We start from the raw sequence: 20,231 nt of genomic DNA, 5'->3' as shown, positions 1-20,231 counted from the left end.
CCATAGCCAAGGTGATCAGATGCCGTCATGGACTTTGGGTTGAGACAGTGGATGGCAGAGAAAGTGGAAGACAAAGAAAGAGGGGGCTGCTGGACTCTATTCTATGAGCTGTGAAGTGTTCCGCCGTGCCCAAGAGGGTGCGCTGAGCACTCTTGGGCATGTGGATGGTTCCACACAGGACAGGAACCGTGCTAAGCAGGTGTGATGCTACAAAGGCCCACTGCTAAGGTGTTTTGTGCCAGTTGAGACAGCCTCTGGATGCACGGCTAGAAGCTGTACTGCGTGCAGGAGAAGCCAGTGGTTTAATGTGCTAAATATTGGTGCTTATTAGCTGTACTATCTATTATAATGTGGCTGTGGCTTTATCATGCCATTTTTGTGTTTAACTAGGTGTTGAAAGTGTCTTTCCTTGTCAGGCTGTGTTTTACTGTTGGTGGCTTTCCACCAAAGAGTTCTCCTTTCCTGTCTCTTCCAATAAAAAGCATTATCCTGACAGAAAATGGTAGATTCCAGTTTTTTCTGCCAATGCTTTAATACATTGCAATGCTAAAACAGGTTTAGAACTGTTTTTTTACATAACTGAATATCACACTATCACGCTATCACACTATCAATCTCAGAAACCACATCAGCAAATCTGTTACACTTTACTGAAGAGTAGAATTTAGGACTAAATCACACCTAGCATTTCATGATAATGGAATATAAACAAACATAGACATTCATTATTGCTGTCATGCAGATAGCTTTCGTCTAATTTTATGCCATTTCAACTCAGAAAGAGTTATCATGAAAAAAAAGCTGGAGGTTTGCAGCCTTATGAATGTTGTGGCTGCCCTTCAGTAGTATTACCCAAGTCTATTTGGCTTTACTTAACAACTCAACACAATTTAAGATGTATGTGGTGATTTAGGCTTGCAGTGTACGCAAAGCTAATAACTGGGGTATAAGCTTTTTTACTTGTCAGCGACATTAGGCTCCTAGAGCCTGTTTAGGAGGTGCCTGGCCACTTGCTATTTCTCTTATTATATAAAAAAAGACTAAAAAATGCTAGAGGGTGCCCACAATCAAGTCTTCAATGAATAGGGGTGAGTGGAGCTAAATGCCTAAAACATTTACACTACTTTCTAGCCATTTAAAGGAAGGTAGAGTGATGTATTCCATTAAAAAAATAAAATACATATATACCAATATACTTCTGCATTTCTACAACAAGCAGGTTTTTGGTAGTAGGACTGGTGCTAATTGGTTAGTAAGCCCATTGCACAAGTACAGTGGTTCATGCTCACTGATGTCATAAATGTGCGCATGGCACTCATAGAAAGTCTAATAACTGGTGTTTAAAAGCACCAAAAAAATATAACAGCAGTGCTGAAATATTTTATGCTTTTCTGTGTTCAGAAAAGTGCATTTTTCTCTATAAAAATGATTAAGCATGGCCAAACTACAAATTTACACAAAAATCCAATAGGAACCTGTTCATTGAACTCTCTCATGAGCACCATCTAGCGTCTGTCAAACCTGGAAAATATTACTGAGTGGTCATTTTCATCACTGGAAAACAAATTTTTGGTCAAACTAACTAACACATTTGTTATGTGGGGTACAGTGATGCACTTATCACGTGCACCCACGCAGTCTGCATACAAACACTCCAAAAAATAGTCTTTTTCCTCTCTGCTGCACCGTGACACATAAATGACACGTTCAAACTCTCATGCACACACATATTCCAACCATTCCAAAATAATGTACTCACACAGACAAACAAACTTCCTCAATTCTCCACCCTCCGGGTAAGCCTACATACACTGCATGATCAGTAAAACACACAGTAGGTTTTACACTGTTACATTACATTTCCTCTAAGAGTTGGTCATGCTTGTGATCAGGGTGAGCAGTATGTGGAGTGTTTATAAAAAAAAAAAAAAACTTTTGCTTTGGCCTTCATATCAACAAATGTGAATGGTTTAGTGAACAAACATAAGGACACATCAAGGATGGCCTAGACCTCTCGGTATTCTGACCATTAGAAAAATACTCCACTATAACTAAAGTTGATTGTTTATAGCAATAGTAAACTCTCCACTTCTTCAGAGGATACTATCACCATAGCAATGTTAACGCAGCTGCATGAAAACTGCAAATACAGGTAATGATAGTGAGAACAGAGCAATGTCTAGTTCCAATAGGCCATTTACATAGTTAGCAAATAACAGTAGCTGAACATGATAAGAAACAAAGTTCAGCACAAGTGACATGAACATTGCAATCCTCAACCATTCCCTCTAAACCTTATATATGCCTACTGTTGTAGGCTTTTTGTTGATTAGCCTTTACTCACTGTGGTATGTGAGACTGAGTTTTGGCTAATTTCTTAAAAGCTTAGCTACAATAAAGTTCACTAAAACAAAGTCTCTAATGCTTGCTAGCTGGCCCTAGCCCTGCAACCCCACTCCGAAAAGAAGCCCTGGCTACGCTGCTGTAACACATAAGGACATTAAGAAAGACACATACAGACAGATACTTAGTGTATATGTATTTTCAATTGATAGCACCCTTGTACTACAGAATCAGACTAAGGCATAGTGTACGTAGTGTATAACACATTTTAACACGCTTAGCTATACAGGGGAAGCACTGACTCCAACACAGACACAGAATATAGTTTACCCTGAATGGTGGGGGGGGGGGGGTCAGTTGCTGATCAAAGTGATCTAAGTGGGACAAACATGCAAAAGAATAAGAAATCAGGAAGGGGCAAACACTTTTTCACAGCACTGTATGTGTGGAGGAGGTTTCATTATTTGGCAGCTTGATTGGCAGCGTCCTCAGCCGTCACAGACTGCAGGAAGTCAGTGATGATCGGTGCCACAACTGCTGGGTCGTTTAAGTGGATGTGATGGTTTCCTTCAACCGTCACAATAGTGCTCTGAGATCAACAGAGACAGAGTAACAGAGAAAACACTGAAGAAACTGAAATGTCTCAATTTGATAATGCCGTTTCCTACAAATCATCAAGGTCTACTCAGACTTGCGTTTGCCAGTGAATTTTTCGCAAGCATAATCTTCTTCATTTCAGTGTAATTTGATGTGATGAGCATGTCTAGGGTGATTAAACACTGTATGCCTTGAGTTAAACTTTGGTACCAATAGCGCTGCTGCTTTGGCCGCCCTTCATATGAACCTCCAAAACAAAGGACATGCTAATTTAACCAGTGTCTAATCACAAACCTTTTTACCATTCTTTCTAAATGGCTATAAATAAACACATAAATAAGAAACTACATGATACTCAGTCTGGCAGGAAAATGTGTTATTATATTTTCTTATAGAGTTTTTTATTTTTTGTTTCAGAGGAGTTAGGAAGCATGCTAATTGTGATGTTAGCTCCATAGCTAGCTGCAGAAGCAAACAAGTCACCCCACAGTGCCAACCATAGCACTTACACTGTCAAGCTACAGATCACTATGTAACCCTGATATGGTAATTACACAGTTATCTGACATAATTATGTTCACTTATTTGTTTTTACTGTTTATAGTAGGTGAGTTAGCCAGCTTGCAAACTGTGGTGTCACCAGCCTCCTGGACCAGCCGCGGTCATGCCCATTTCACAAAGTGACACAAATATCTAGTGTGACTTCTGCTTTAGTGTTCAATTTGAGAAAGGTGCATAGTTTTAGAAGCGGCTCTCAAACCGGTCCATGGGGACCCTCAGACAGCCCACATTTTGAAGCTTCTGCCCAAGTTTCAACACACAGGGAGAGAACAAAAAACTGAACTGTTGGGGGTCCTGCTGTCTGTCCTGTTGTCTGTGTGTATGAGTGGAATGCAAGGAAACTGAGGTAGGCACTCACTTTGTCTTTCCAGCCCTTCTGTATGGGTTCAAATAAGTCCTCAGGTTGGGGAAAGATCTTTATCAAGCCCTGATTTGCTCTGAAATAAACATAAATAGCATTTAATTGAGTTGCTATAAGGTGACTTAATTTAATCTATCACAGGCTACAGTGTCATATTTCTTCGAATAAGCTTTTCTACTTAAAGCAGTGCTATTTGGAGCCCTCTGTGATGGAAATATATGACTAGAACCAACTGGCAGAAGAATATTTTTGTAATGTCAGTTGTTCTGTGTATTCCTCCCCTAACTATTTAATCTGAGCAACTAAGGAAGCTGTTTTGACAAACTGAGCACACTAACCGTTCTACAAGAATTTTATTGGCAAGATAAAAAAGCCTTATAAAAATGTCATTCCTTCTTCCCATCTCTTTTGGATCAATGCCTGTGGACATATGCATAAGCATGCATATATATATATATCACTGTTGTCGGAAGAAAACATTGTATCTCCATTTTTGAGGTTTTTCAATTTTTTGACATAATTCAAAAATACCTGTTACCCTTTACATTGTGTGGAAAGAATGGACCAAGAGAAAGCATCCAAAATGAGTTGGAAATCATTCTGGTTCCATTGACTTACATGAAAAATAAAATGTTTTTTCTTTCTCCTTTAAAGTTACCATTTTGGAGATACAGGGTTTTCTTCCAACAACAGCGATATATAGATATACATATACATATACATATATATATATATATATATATATATGTGGACGTGAACTATTCTGAATCGATTCACAAATTTTCAAAATTTTAATGTATAACAATGTTGACGGAATCAAAAGGGCAGAACTTAGAAGTGGGTAAGTGCAGCGCTCAGACAATCTGTGGCGGCATATAACAAAAACAGAGAAACTGACCAGGTCCCTCTGCATTAAAGCCAGGTTAGATCAGAAGTCACAACCCAAATGTTAAGAAGAGCCACTTTGTCCCTTCAACAAAAGTCAAACCACCTTGGGAGCCACAGCATTTAATACTGTTTTACAGTCACTCATTGCAGGTTTAATGTTCCAGGAAACCAACTAAGGTGCTTATAAATGTGAACAAGTCTCCAAATGTTTGTCTTGGCTAAATCTCTCTCTGCCTTTTCGTAGTTATAAACTCACTAAAGAAAATGGGCAGAATGGTTGTACCATGTGCTGCGTGGACATCCATTATCACAGGATCTTATTTCACCGTAACAGCGCATTTTATCGGAGATGAGTGGCAGCAGCGTCTCACGAGCTCCAAACAAAAGCAGTGAATCAGAGTCTTCCAGTTCACTCCCCACATCACTTCCATTTGTTTTATTAACAAAAGAAGTAAATTCATTATCAATCATTACAAATGCTTTGCTTTAAAAGTCGTCACACATTGAGAAAAAAGAAATCCTGTATATAAAAAAAGATGCACCGATAATCTTTTTATAATCGCATCGCAGCCCTCTAAATCGTAATCGAATCTAATCGTGAGGTGCCAAGAGATTCCCACCCCTAACATATATATAGTAAAGGGTGCACATTAAACATACCCTACATAAGAACCCAGGGTCTGACAACTATGCTTATAATTATATGACCAAAAACAAAAAATTAAGATCATGATAAAATGACAATTTTTTTAGCCCAAGTTAAAAGAAACATCAAAATGCCATAACAAGAGCTAATTTTAAGTTGGTATACTGCAGAAGTGCTATCATTTTTCAGTCCCACGTTTGATATCCTGTGATTTCCTCACACTGTTATGATTCACACTTTCTCTCAGAGAACGATGAAATGGCTGTCTGTCCTATCTGCTGAGGATGACTGCTTTCGATATGGTACATTAGTGTAGTTGTGCAATTATAAAGTGTCAGCGTCAAGATTTCATGGTTAACCATGATGTAACTTTTCTTTATTTTTCAAAATACAGATGAAAATGTATTTACATCCATATATCTATGTATATCTACAAGTTACTGTTCCTTTATATAGTGTAGTATATATTTTTCTTTCTCTGGGTGTTTTCACATTTTTTTGTTTGCAATTGCAGTGAATTTAAAGTCAACGTGGTTCTAAAATTTTTTTAGTTCTTTAATTTAATTCTTTTTTAGTACAGGCCACTTGTGGTTCACTTCACAACTTACTTAGCAGAGGTGGACGAAGTACACAAATCATGTACTTGAGTTAAAGTAGAGACACCCAAGGTAAAATATTACTCCAGTAAAAGTAAAGTCCTTACTCTAGACCTCAACTTGAGTAAAAGTACAAAAGTATTTGCCTTCAAATGTACTTATGCATCAAAAGTAAAAGTACTAAACGATTAATTATGGCTCTGATGCCCTGTTATCATTTTTATAACAAGATTCGCTTCATGAACTCATTTTAGGTGAAAGTCCTCCAGCGTCTCTCTTGGTAAACCAGTCTTTTAATAGAACGTCATTAATTAGTGACACTGATGTCTATTAAAATGATCATAAGCACAAAAAACTGAAGGTAAACAGTTTCCATCAGGGAGAACCGAGTGGCTCTGAAATCACTTTTACAAACGTAACTTAGTTACAAGTTGAATAAAAACTGTCTTTAAACTCAGGATCACAAATAAGTTTTCCTTTACTGTATTGATCTGTAGGTCTCTGTTCATAAACATAAACTAACTGAAACTAATTTACTATCAAATGAAAGGGTTTGTATGAATTCAGAAAAAAGGAAACATGCCAGTCACGACTGCATACGTGGACATATTTCTATATTGTGGTCTATTTACACAAAGTTAGGTTAGTTCGTCATTTAGGTCGACGTATGTGTTCCAAAAATTTTATGCTGCTGCACTGATGTTGAACCACGTGCTGCACTGGGTTGGTATGATGCTTTGCGCTTCTTTTGTTTTGACATGTTACTTTTTTATTCACACAAAAACCAAAAGGAATGACAGATTTCTCAAAATCTAGTGGAGTAAAAAGTGAGATATTTGACTTTGAAATGTAGTGGAGTGAAAGTAAAAATTTAAGTAGAGTACAGATACATGAAAAAACTACTTAAGTACAGTAACTAATTACATTGATTTAGTTACTGTCCACCACTGTTACTTAGTACTCAGACCCCACCTAGGAAACGTTAAATTTTGGGTAGTGTTTTTCAAGTTCTTATGCATGTTTAACGCCATGGTGAAATACTGTAATATTTTGTAAGCGTCAAGCGTCAATCGATTTGAATAATAAAAAAAAACTTTCAGTATGTGAATGATAGTTCAGAAGTGCATCATTTCCGTGTTTGGCTGTCTTAACAGAACTCTGTAGCCAAGCTGAGCTGTCTACTGTTGTGCTGATTTTATTCCACTTTTATCAAATACCTACAACCACAGTATTCATCATGATGCTAAAACCTAAAACTAAAACTGAAACTAAACAAAAACTAAACTAAAACTATCACTTTTCAGAAAAAAACTAAACTAAAACTACCAATGCACCATTAAAACTAATACTAAAAAAGGTATCAAAAACCAAAATGAAAAACTAAATAAAATGATATTTTACTGAAAAGGAATTCTCAAAAAAATGTTATCAAATAAGCTGTATGCATTTTTCAGCAATTCCTCAAAGTTAACCTGATGAGAACCACAACCTTAAACAACAGAAATACATTAGAAAAACACTAAGCACTGTTGGTTTTCCTTCATTTCATGCAAAGAGACAAACAAAAGTATTTTCCACTTGAACCACTGTTTCCATTATATTCCATTATAAAAACCACCAAATTTTTTGCATGGTTGTAATACAGTGAAAATGTCTGTGACACCCTCACAGTGCTGCCAGCTTTAACAACCAGGGAACTCAGTTGGTGAAATCAGGTGCTGTGAAACATAGGAGAAGTACATTGATAAGTCAAAAGTTTTGACCACTCATAGAGGAAGCAAATAACAGAGATTATCTCATAACAATGGCGTCAAAATGGTCAGAATAGTCATAATGTGGTCAAAATATTTTGACTCATTGGTGTATGTGCTGAGAGGAAATCCCTGAACTACAAATTGTTTAACAATATAGTATTAATGACACAATACTTTTAAGATGCTGTAGTTTAAAAACAGCTACATGACTACATGACAATGCGGCCTAGTAGACTGTAATGTTTACTTCAAGTTGCTGTACAAAAGATTTGTAATCAGTACTCACTGGATTAAAAGCAGTTTAGCTTTTATCTGCGCCTGCAAGTCTAGACACTGTTCCAAGTCCATTCTTGCAATGTTAGTCTGAAATAAACCAAAAATTATTGCGCATTCACAATCAGCAGCACAGATCACAATAACATGTAACAGGATAAGATCATTACCTGATAATGAAAACATTGCATACATTATATACATATATACACACACACACACAGTGCCTCCAAGTAGTAGTCAAGTATTCAGTATTTTGCAGGTTTACACATTTGGAGTTAACTTAGAATTGTGAAATTTGGACTGTAGATGAGCCTGGACATGTGAAATGTACTGCAGCAAAAAAGAATGTTATTCCTCTGTTCATTAATTTTTAAAATTAAATTAATTTCAAAGTTTATCAGAGCATAAATTAGTATTCAACCCCTCAAACCAACCCCTTTTTCCTGCCTTTTCTTCCTGACTATAAACCAATCAAGTGAACAGCACTCATACATGGTCAACATGGGAAAGACTAAGGAGCATTCCAATGCCATCAGAGGCAAAATCGTGGAGGGTCACAGGGCTGGCAAGAGGTACAAAATCCTTTCCAAGGAGTTGGGCCTACTTGTCTCCACCACTGGGAGCATCATCCAGTATTGGAAGGCTTATGGAACTACTGTTAACCTTCCACAGCCTAAACAGCAAGTTTCAAAGCAGCTTTACAGAACAATCAGTATGACAGAAAGAAAAGGAAAAGAAGAAAATCCGAATCCAAGCCCCCATAAGAAAAGCCAGTGGTGACAGTGGCAAGGAAAAACTCCATAAGGGCAAGAGGAAACCTTAAGAGGAACCAAGACTCAGAAGGGGAACCCATCCTCCCCTTTGGTCGACACCAGATAGCAAACACTGTTAGTATAAAGTATTATAGAACAAAGCGGGAAAAACAGGTGGGGCCATGGTTAATTAGATTAGTTTATGATTATGCAGTGGCAGCAACAACATCTGAGGGTGAGGATTACACAGCGTTTTACAGCAAGATGCTCAGCATCGGTCAAGCCGGTCCAGAAGGCTGGCAAAGGCTGGAGTGGGCACCCGATCAAGGCAGAAGAGGCAGCAGAACCAGATGCACAGGATGGGCATCTATTCAACTTGGCAAAGAAAGGAAAGAAAAACACACAGGTCTAGATCTGACAGGGAAGACTAATTACCAAAGGCTTGACTATACAAGTAAGTTTTTAGCCTAGACCTAAAAACTGAGGCTGTGCCTGAGTCCTGAACATTAACAGGAAGATTATTGGGAGGCTTTGTATGAGAAGGCTATCCCCTCTACTCTTATTCAAAGTTTGAAGGCTCTAAAACTCTGCAGGGGGTTGAATACTACTTGGAGGCACTGTATGTATATATATTATGTATATATATATATTTGAAAATAGACCAAATGCAGTTACTGAACCTACTAAATTGATTCTGATGTCCCTGCTGAACACCACTCCTACAAGAGAAAAAATGGCAATTATAATTTCTTTTTCTTAATTTGACACAGATCTGATGTTTTAGCATCAGCGTGAACACAAACATCTGAGCTCTTCAAATCAGATCTGAGCAACTTTCATATGTAGTCTAAGATGGGATATGTCTTTGAATTGTAGCCATGCGTCCTTAACAAAAATGAAATATGTTTTTTTTGCATATGTGCTTATTACAGTCTTTATCCAGTGTTCAGTTTCTGCCTGTAAACGCAGCAGAAGCATTACTGTTTTTGCTTGTTGTTCACCTTATAATAGCTAAGAGCTATTAATATCTAATGTTCGTGTGAGCACATATCTTTTCTTCTCAATATTTCAGTTCTAACCAGTCAGGAATCTATACCAATTTAGTACCAGTTCTTAATACCCACCTCTAATACTGCATGACTGAGTGAACACAGACCTGTATCATTACTGACAACCAGTGTTGATATGAAGGTGAAAATGAGTACAGTGTCAAGACAAGAGATTTTTGGACACTAAAATCGACTTTAAGAACTTGATGGCACCCTGCTGTGTGAATAAAGCCATTATGGTCAAACAGCCACATATCAGGCTACATTCACATTACAAGTCTCATTGCTCAAATCCAATCTCTCTGTCATGATAGTTCACACTCGTTTAGTTAAGTGATTCAAATCTGTTACTAATGTGAATGAACCGATGTCCTGAAATGACCCACATGCACACATTCTACTCAGTAACGTCACGTAAATGAATTATGTGCATCACATGCAGCATCAGCTAACAAACTAATGAGCAGAACGAGCCTGTGAAGGTAATTAACTCTGATCAGCTCTCAACTGCTCATTATTAGAGTGACGAAAGTGAAAAAGGCGTGTTGCTGGTGTCTCCACCATTTACAGGCTTTAACCTCTATGTGCTGCTGCCATGGTAACTCTGATTGACGGCGCTTGTGCAGTGACGAAAAAAAAACACTGGAATTCTGATCTGAGCGTTTACATTAAGGTCGCATGGCCATGAATCATATCCGATCTAGGACCACATATGAAAGTGGCTCAGGTCGGATTTGATCCACACAGCTCTGAAAACATCAGATCTGAGTCACACTTGGGCAAAAAATCGGATTTGTGCCACATCAAACTGGTAATGTAAATGTAGCCTCAGATATGTATCCAGTTTCAAAACGTACATGACAGTGATTCAAGTCTGATTTGAAAAGATTTTTGTTCCCACAGCTGTGAAAAAATCAGATGTGACACAATCTGGTTTGTGTCACAATCATTTGTGCCACAATCTTGTAACGGGAACAAGTAAAAATGAGTGCATATTATGTTGGAATTACAGAAGATGGTTAAAAAAAAAAACATCATAAAATATCACACACAAACAGGCCAAGACTGGCAAATGAAGACTATCTAACCTCCGTCCACCTGCTTAACTCCTCGTTCCAGCAAGGTCTGAGCAGACTGATCTGAAAGAAATGGATTTGTTGCCTTTAGCCTGGAGGAGAATGAAAGAAGAACATCCTCTGAATCAAATTAACTGATTTTTCAGTTTGACTGCATGAAAGAGTTGTCAATTCATGTTTTGAGATGGATGGTGTAAAAAAAATTGCCTTTCTTCGGCTGCCTCAAATGTGTAGATCTTTTCTTTCCTGCCACCCATCTTTTTTTCATATTCAATCATTTCATCCATTCCTTTCCTTATGATGTTGTTGATCTCTTTCTGTGAGCAAAAAAGCATAATGTATGAGTGCAATGATTATGTTTGCCTTAACCACTGCAATCTAAATACGGCAAACTATTGTAAATTTACAGTAAAAAATAAATAAACACATTGAGTTATATGACTTTAAATAAAAGCATAATACTATAAAGGTGCCACATCCAACATTTTTTTCCCTGAGCTCCTTTTATGATGACTTTGTGCACTAGAAACAATTTCTTTCCACATTTGTCATATTCTCTCCATCATTTAAAATGTATTAGTTTTTATCACTGTGCCTTTAAAATTGATTTATGTAAATGACCTTGGTGCTGACTGGCTATATTGGCCTTAATCAAAAAGCACTCCAGTAAGGAAAACCAGTAAAATCAAACAGGCTGTTTTTACAGCTTACTTTACATATATGGAATGTATGGACTGGGAAGTGAATGTTTTGAAACTTTAACAATATTTATATAGTACATCAAATACAATAAGCAAAAAAATGATGTAGGCCATTTTACTTAAATAAAAAGAAAAAAATACCCATCTCTTATGTAGTTACCACTTTGGAGATATAGTTTTGTTATGATAGTGACCATGCAGGAATGAATACAGAAGTACTTTACATTATAGGTACTATATTTATATATTTTTTTTTTTATTTAATGTGTTACAGTTGTACCTTGTGTGCTGGAAGAAGCCCAAAAGAGTCCAGGAGCACTATAGCCTCCACCATCTCTGGATACAATGCACTGAACTGCCAACAAAACAGCCATAAACAATACAAACTGCATTTGCAAATCTCTATTCATCCCATACACTGCACAACCACAACAAACACGATAAGGTCTTACCATTGCAGCTATGCTTCCACCTGTAATGTAAAAAAGACAGAACCCAATATTCAAGTGAATAAGACACTGAGGTTCTGTTTAGCTTCGGGTCAATAAAGACATGTATAATACAAGTAAACATTCACATAGAAAGAACATTGGCCAGTCACTCAAATCAGCTACTCATTATTTTATGGTAAGAGCAGCTGTGGTGTCAAAGTCAGCAATGACCTGTTACCTAAATACCTCTGGTCTTATTACCCTCACACCGTTAGTAGCTGCATTTCAATGAGTGACTACAGAAAGCACATAAAATACTGCAAAAAAGGCCATGCGATTTGGAATAAAGTGAAATCAAAAACAAACAAAGCATATTTTATCACACACATGCTAAAAATCAAGTGATATTTACTGCAGCGTTTTAAAGTAACTGCCACTCTAGCGTGTCTTACCTAAGTTAAACTTGTTTCAATAAGTTTAATGCACTTGAAGTGGGCAATGTACACCTGTATTATTGAAAAAGTACTGGGCCAGACTGGATTGGCTTGGAAAAATAAAAGACTATGAATGTGTGTTGACAATACTGCATCAGAGATCTCAGGTAAAACATTTTGGGACATCTTTAGTGAGGAAAAATATAATAATAAGCTTACCCATACTGTGTCCTATTGCGGAGAAGCACTTCCACTGAACAGCTGCACACAGAAATATAACATCTATTAGTAGCATGGGGCCACTGGTATCAAACACAGGTGAATGCAAGAGCATAAACAACTTTAAATATAGGCTGTTACGATGCAAGAAAAACTCATTTATTAGCAGTAGCATAATGTTCCTTCGTTCGTATTCTGGATCATATTAAGTATAACTCATTACACTATATAATCAACAGACAAAATTCTTGCAGCAGGCAGGAACAAAACACTATATTAATCAGTCATGCTTCATCTTCCCCTTCTTCCACCCCCACCTATTACTGAGCAAAAAACATTCACGTCAGCTCAGAGACCCTCTCTGACACTGTGTTTTTCTTGGAAGTACATCACAGTACAGAAAGACAATGCATTCTAGTTTCTGTTGACTTTAAAGAATGTTTACTTTAAGTTCTTCATTTGCAGTGTGTTCACATTAGAGGCTCTGATGCGCTTTTCAAAGCAAGATGGACTCAAACCTTCTAGGACTCGTCTCATGTCTGCAACATAGTAAGGAAAGCCATAGAAAACACCTGCAGGTCTATGAGAGGAGAAGCCATGACCAGGCAAATCTATGGCCAGACATCTCCAATCTGAGAGAAACACAGAGAGAAAAAAGGAAAAGCACAGATAAACAGAGAGACAGACAAATAGATAAATACATGCATGCGTACCATTTGGAAAACATTGTATAATTCATTGTATTCTCCAGTGTATTAATAGGAGTTACTGATATCTTAACATACAATACTTCTATGTAAGAAGTAGTGTAAATGCATGTTGTAAGGTGTACAACATATGAATGCTTTAGACAGTCGTCTAAAATAATCCAGTAAATTAAAAATGACTCATTCCAGGTCACATTTATAATTGTTGCTGTGTAATTCTACACAGATACTTTACCGCTGGGCAGCAGTGAAATCAGGTTGTTGAAAGAGCCACTGTTGTCTGACCAGCCATGAATACACAGCACTGGACGCCCATTATCTGGACCCCAAATCCTGCCCCTTATCTCTCCCCATGGAACAGGCACATGAAACTCTGACACTGTCAAAGCAAACAGATTGACTCAGTTATGATTTACGATGAGTCATGAACCAAAGCAGTTGTAGAAGCTCTAATGACCAGTACAGCGACCCCTACCCTAACAAAAAGATCTGTAGCAGTCGCTGCCCAAATTGGGGTTGTGGCTCAAAATAGGCCTGTGATTGCAAGAAAGTTACTTTAAGTTCACCCGTTCATAAATCAGAAAAAATATATTTTTGATACTATTCATCACTGTCTTCATTGTTATCTAACATTTAAAGGAAAATATGGCATGATGTTATAAAATAATAATTCTGAAAACTCAACTTGAACTCTACCTACCTTCTTTATTACTTTATTGCATTTTTGGCCTTCAACCCATCACAAACACTACACTTTGGCCTCCCAAGACAAAAAAATGTAACTAATCTATAGTAATATTAGAACAAACTATGAGGTTTGTATAGCTCTGCATGTACATCAATAATAATGTTTAGCATTGTTTTCTTTGGATATTATTCATGTAGTAGTGACTTATAGTTATTTATACTACTAGGTTGTCCCCATGGTCAAACAAAGTCTTGGGACTCTTTCCTCTGCCTCCCACTTGAGTTTGTGTAATTTAGGGGTTATATTTAATCAATCCTTGTCGTTTTATAATCCATGTTGAGCAGCTTACCAGGTCTTGCTTTTTTCACTTAAGAAATATTAGTAAACAGATCGGTAGTTTCAAATGCGGAGTTAGAAATGCTTATACATGCCTTTATTTCATCTCGTTTAGACTACTGTAATGCTCTTGGTCATTTGCAAGCTATTCAGAACGCTGCTGCAAGACTACTTACAAGGTCAAATAGAAGGTCCCACATAATCCCCGTACTAAAATCTCTTCATTGGCTTCCTGTTGCATATAGGATCCAGTTTAAAATTCTTACTCTTGCTTACAGAGCAATGCATGGGCAAGCTCCTGCATATGTGGCTGATTTACTTACACCCACATTTATGAGCTCAAATCTAAGATTATTGTCTGTGCCACATACTCACTTAAAGACTCGTGGCGATTGAGCATTTGAGGTTATAGCACCTAGATTACGGAATGCTCTGCCCGCTCTTTTAAGGTCTGTCGATTCTGTTGATTCTTTTAAAAAACAGCTGAAGACTTCTCTTTTTAAACAGGCATTTGGGTCATTGGTCTGTATTAGGTTTCTGTCCTATGCATATTTGTTTTATGCCTGTCTTTTGTTTAACGTTATGTTTTTTGTTTTCGTAAAGCACTTTGTGACCTATGTCTGTGAAAAGTGCTGTATAAATAAGTTTTACTTACTTAACTTAATTATGTTCCTTAGTAATAATCTGAATTTACTATAAGAGTCTGTATATTGTAGAAATTCCTGTAGTACCACCACAGATCTTTTTCACAAGGGTGATTACCACCAAATATATGCATATACTTTTACATAATACAGCTATATTAGAAAGTACAGTGCCAGTTAATTGTACATAATCAACAACAAATGTAAAAAGAAGTTATTTCACTCACCTCTATGGTTCATAGCTCTTGTTGCCAAGTGTCTCACACTTTTCAGGGTCTGAATCATCTTATAAACATGACAACATCACAATTTTTCATGTGAGATTTGGACGACGACGACGACAACATCAGTACATCAAACTCCAAATCAAACCAGGTAGTCAATCAAAACTATACTCTTCGTAGACATACACGAATAAGTATGCTACAGATATATAATGGACCTTTTCCTAACTTGTATTTTGATTCGTGAGATTTGGTGTTCAGTTACCTTACATTTATTTTAATACAATATATCAACGATATATGAATACACCTATATTAAGAAGTAAATGTAATTCTACGTTTTGTTCCTAAACATGAGTGGATTAACTCTATCGTAGTCTGAGTAAAAGTTCATGTAAATATGGGTGAAGAAAATAGCAGGTGTCAAAATAACAGTTAAATTGTATTAATACTGCCCCCCTGTTGAACCTAGAGTAAAATGCATTTTAGAGCACAGTCTACAGACAAAGCCATGCCACCAAAATAAATCTGAAGTGAACCTGACATTGCTCTCCTGGTGTCATGGGGGCAGTATAGTTTTGACAGGGGTCAAACCAGTACTGCCAGAATTCTACTCCCCCCAGATAAAAAAGAGAAATGGAAGTCAAGTTGTGCAACAATTACGAGGAAAAATGTAGTACTGCAGCGTCATGTGGTCAGGTGAGGTGTTCACCAGGTGAACTTTGTTACAGCAAGTAAGTTATTGCTCCAGACCTGAGCATTAAAACTGAGTTTAAAGTGTTCCAGTAATACTTACCATACTGTCTGAAAACCATTTAATCCCCCCAAGCACTGTGGGAACAACCAAAGTCTTTGGTGCTTTACATTTAAGTAATTCCATTTAATACACTTACACCTCTGAGACTCCTTGTTTGGCTTCAGGTCCTGCTGTGCTGTTTGCTGTGAGGGATCATTAAAGATTAGAAGTTAAATATAGATGTAATACATATATATACGTATATTCCGAAACCCCACCCATAGCATCTGTATGCCTGTGTGACGCGCATGCACGCGAAGGGGAGCCGGATTGTGCCAGTTATCCCCTTGAGCACAAGACCTTTGAGCCATCCTGCTTTGCACACGATGTCATTCTTTGCCTGGATTTGGGCTACAATCACAACAGCTGCCAGAGCTGGGCAACATATAGGCTCAGTCACAAATAGCTGCCTATGCCCCATTGGTGTACAACGTACACAGATCATGTACTTGAGTTAAAGTAGAGATACCAAAGGTAAAATATTACTCCAGTTAAAGTAGAAGTCCTTACTCTAGACCTCAACTTGAGTAAAGGTATAAAAGTATTTGCCTTCAAATGTACTTAAGTATAAAAAGTAAAAGTACTAAAAGATTAATTATGACTAAATGTCCTGTTATCATTTTTATAACAAGACTCGCTTCATGAACTCATTTCAGGTGAAAATCCTCCAGTGTCTCTATTGGTAAACTAGTCTTTTAATAAAACGTCATTAATTAGTGACACTGACGTCTATTAAAATGATCATAAGCACAAAACACTGAAGGTAAACAGTTTCCATCAGGGAGAATCGAGTGGCTCTGAAATCACTTTTTACACACAAGCAAAGTTTCAGTTTAAGATTATTTTGTAAATTAGTTACAAGTTGAATAAAAACTGGCTTTAAACTCAGGATAATAAATAAGTTTTCCTTTACTGTATTGATCTGTAGGTCTCTGTTCATAAACATAAACCAGCCCAAACTAATTTACTATAAAATGAAAGTGTTTGTATGAATTCAGAAAAAAAGAAACCTGCCAGTCACGACTGCATATGTGTACATATTTCTATATTGTGGTCTATTTACACAAAGTTAGGTTAGTTCATCATTTAGGTGACGTATGAGCTCCCAAATTTTTATGCTGCTGCACTGATGTTGAACTGGGTCGGTATGACCAACAAGTCAAAACAAGCTCAGAACAAAGTGACCGCTGTGCCCTGATTGGTGTTTTTGCTTTGCGCTTCTTTTGTTTTGACATGTTACAAAAACCAAAATTTACAACAGATTTCTCAAAGTGTAGTGGAGTAAAAAGTCAGATATTTGACTTTGAAATGTAGTGGAGTGAAAATAAAAAGTTGCCCAAACTGGAAAAACTTAAGTACAGATACACAAAAAAACTACTTAAGTACAGTAATGAATTACATTTAACTTAGTTACTGTCCACCACTGCACAGCACATATTCCTAACTCCTTCATTAGTTTATCTCCATCATTAGTCTCTCTGAGTCTGTTACAATGGGAAACTGCGCGGCATATCGCGTTTGTGAACCCTCCCTTTGTTTTACCATCATTCGCTAAAAGAGAAGCTGTGAATAAGAGGCTGCAAATAAGGAGCCAAAAGAATCAGGAGCTGCACATAAGTAATGAACTTCAACCTCGGACGCCTGCAGCTGAATCTCAAATGGCACCTTACTCCCTACATAGTGCTCTGCATAGATCATGAATTCAGGGATTCTACACCACAGCAGGGCACTAGGTGTTGTGCAGCCTTGGTTGAATACAAATAGTTTTCATTTGGACATATAATGCACTGTTTGTGTGCAGAAGCTGTTACACAATGATCCAATAGTGCACACTACATAGGGAATAGCAGTGGTGGACAGTAACTAAGTAAATGTAATTAGTTTCAGTACTTAAGTAGTTTTTTGTGTATCTGTACTTTACTTAAGTTTTTCCATTTTGGGCGACTTTTTACTTTCACTCCACTACATTTCAAAGTCTAATATCTCACTTCTTACTCCACTACACTTTGAGAAATCTGTCGTTCCTTTTGGTTTTTGTGTGTATAAAAATGTAACATGTCAAAACGAAAGAAAAACACCAATCAGGGCACAGCGGCCACTTTGTTCTGAGCTTGTTTTGACCTGTTGGTCATACCGACCCAGTTCACACGGTTCAACGTCAGCGCAGCAGCGTAAAATTTTGGGAACACATACGTCACCTAAATGATGAACTAACCTAACTTTGTGTAAATAGACCAGAATATAGAAATATGTCCACGTATGCAGTCGTGACTGGCACGTTTCTTTTTTTCTGAATTCATACAAACACTTTCATTTTATAGTAAATTAGTTTTGGTTAGTTTATCTTTATGAACAGAGACCTACAGATCAATACAGTAAAGGAAAACTTATTTATGATCCTGAGTTTAAAGCCAGTTTTTATTCAACTTGTAACTAATTTACAAAATAATCTGAAACTGAAACTTTGCTTGTGTGTAAAAGTGATTTCAGAGCCACTCGGTTCTCCCTGATGGAAACTGTTTGCCTTCAGTGTTTTGTGCTTATGATCATTTTAATAGACGTCAGCGTCACTAATTAATGACATTCTATTAAAAGACTGGTTTACCAAGAGAGACACTGGAGGATCTTCACCTGAAATGAGTTCATGAAGCGAGTCTTGTTATAAAAATGATAACAGGACATCAGAGCCATAATTAATATTTTAGTACTTTTACTTCTGATACTTAAGTACATTTGAAGGCAAATACTTCTGTTCTTTTACTCAAGTTGAGGTCTAGAGTAAGGACTTCTACTTTTACTGGAATAATATTTTACCTTGGGTGTCTCTACTTTAGCTCAAGTACATGATTTGTGTACGTCGTCCACCTCTGGTGCTGTGTTTGCCTTACCATTGTGAACATGAAGATTATGACCATAAAGGAATAAAATATTTAATTCTGTACATATACGACGTTCCTTCAACACATTTCCAATGTTTTTTTTTTCATTGCAAGTTTAAAGTATGAGACTGGAGAAAAAATGAGGGTGAGTTTATGAATTAGATTTAAAGCTAATCTAAATTTAATGTGATTAAACTGAAGTTGTTCCCCATTGCACATACATGGCAATATGGCACGAGTAAATGTTGTAAAGGGAAATATTCAAGAAACAAGAGATTTCAGAGGGGTGTATTTGCATGGAATAAAACCAATAACAGATTCCAAACACAGAAAAAACAGTGTCTCTAAGGAAAACCTGGTTTTAGCCTGGCCCAAACTGATCTAATACATTAAGAATGGCTGGAAACGTGGCTCACAGCGCAGTAATGCACACAGTGAAATGATTAGGAAGCGTCTTCAGCTTTCTGTTCATTTCACTGCGAGCATTGCTGCATAATGTGCGATGCTGCCAGTCATTTTTAATGTATTAAATCAGTTTGGGCCAGGCTAAAACCAGGTTTTCCTTACAGGGGGGGTTGGTTCTCTATCTTACACATGTAATTATCGTGGCCTGATGTGAATAAGGCCTCTGTTAGTTTCTAATGACCTGCCAATGACTTTCCAATTTTAGAAAGTAGGATGTGTTTCACAGCTCGAGTTTAAAAGCTCTTAAAACACAACAAGCGTTAAAATGCTTTATGGCATTTCATATTCAGAACACGAGCCTATTCTTTCACATTAAAAACGTTTAAGCATTTCTAAACTGATTTTGCTGAAAAGCTCCATCTCAACCCGCTCATTTCGGACTCGCTCAGGAGCGCCCTCTAGCGTCTCAGAGACATCACAGCGTGCCCTGCGTGTTCATACCGCAGACTGTACGGTAGATGAGTCTGTATACAGTCGCTAGTCGGTCAAACGTTTCACACAAATGTAGCCGTGTTTTTCTCCTCGTAGCGGTTAATGCTCTATTGTTTTAATGTGGCATGACTTAAATTCGCCACCACGGCCACAGTGGACAAAAACAGTGATTCTGATATAAGACCTTTGTGAAAGACAGAGACACACAGACACAGACGCGGTGTCTATATGTTTGTTTTTTAATGAACAGCACCAGTATAATACAGAATCAGACTACAGCACAGCACAAAACATTATAGACTGAGTTATAAATATAAAACACACTCATGAGTTTATTTGATCAGGCAACGAGCTCATAAAATTACTACATAATCGG

At 37.3% G+C, this 20,231-nt stretch overlaps 1 protein-coding gene across 1 annotated transcript; it reads right to left on the bottom strand.

Moving 5' to 3' along the window:
- Positions 1-2,524: 2,524 nt before the first annotated feature.
- LOC108428186 (serine hydrolase-like protein) lies at positions 2,525-16,229 on the bottom strand. The gene is made up of 13 exons (XM_017698985.2): positions 16,177-16,229; positions 15,287-15,344; positions 13,627-13,770; positions 13,203-13,316; positions 12,685-12,726; positions 12,053-12,072; positions 11,881-11,955; positions 11,107-11,216; positions 10,912-10,991; positions 9,459-9,493; positions 8,033-8,109; positions 3,860-3,938; positions 2,525-2,932 (listed from the first exon to the last, which is right to left on the bottom strand). The coding sequence occupies exons 2-13, from the start codon at positions 15,342-15,344 to the stop codon at positions 2,804-2,806; spliced, it is 963 nt and encodes a 320-aa protein (XP_017554474.1). The 5' UTR covers positions 16,177-16,229; the 3' UTR covers positions 2,525-2,803.
- Between the last annotated feature and the right edge of the window lie 4,002 nt (positions 16,230-20,231).

Source organism: Pygocentrus nattereri, chromosome 12 (assembly GCF_015220715.1).
Source record: "Pygocentrus nattereri isolate fPygNat1 chromosome 12, fPygNat1.pri, whole genome shotgun sequence".
Classification (NCBI taxonomy): Eukaryota; Metazoa; Chordata; class Actinopteri; order Characiformes; family Serrasalmidae; genus Pygocentrus; species Pygocentrus nattereri.
This window is presented reverse-complemented; position numbering and strand designations above follow the sequence as displayed.

Bases quoted from the DNA above. Each gene is read 5' to 3' on its own strand.
- LOC108428186 (XM_017698985.2), bottom strand. From the start codon at position 15,344: ATGATTCAGACCCTGAAAAGTGTGAGACACTTGGCAACAAGAGCTATG. The intron at 9,494-10,911 runs GTTAGATAGTCT...TTTCTCTTGTAG, and splicing joins AGTTAAGCAGGTGGACGGAG to GAGTGGTGTTCAGCAGGGAC. The intron at 2,933-3,859 runs GTGAGTGCCTAC...TGTTGATCTCAG, and splicing joins AGAAGGGCTGGAAAGACAAA to AGCACTATTGTGACGGTTGA.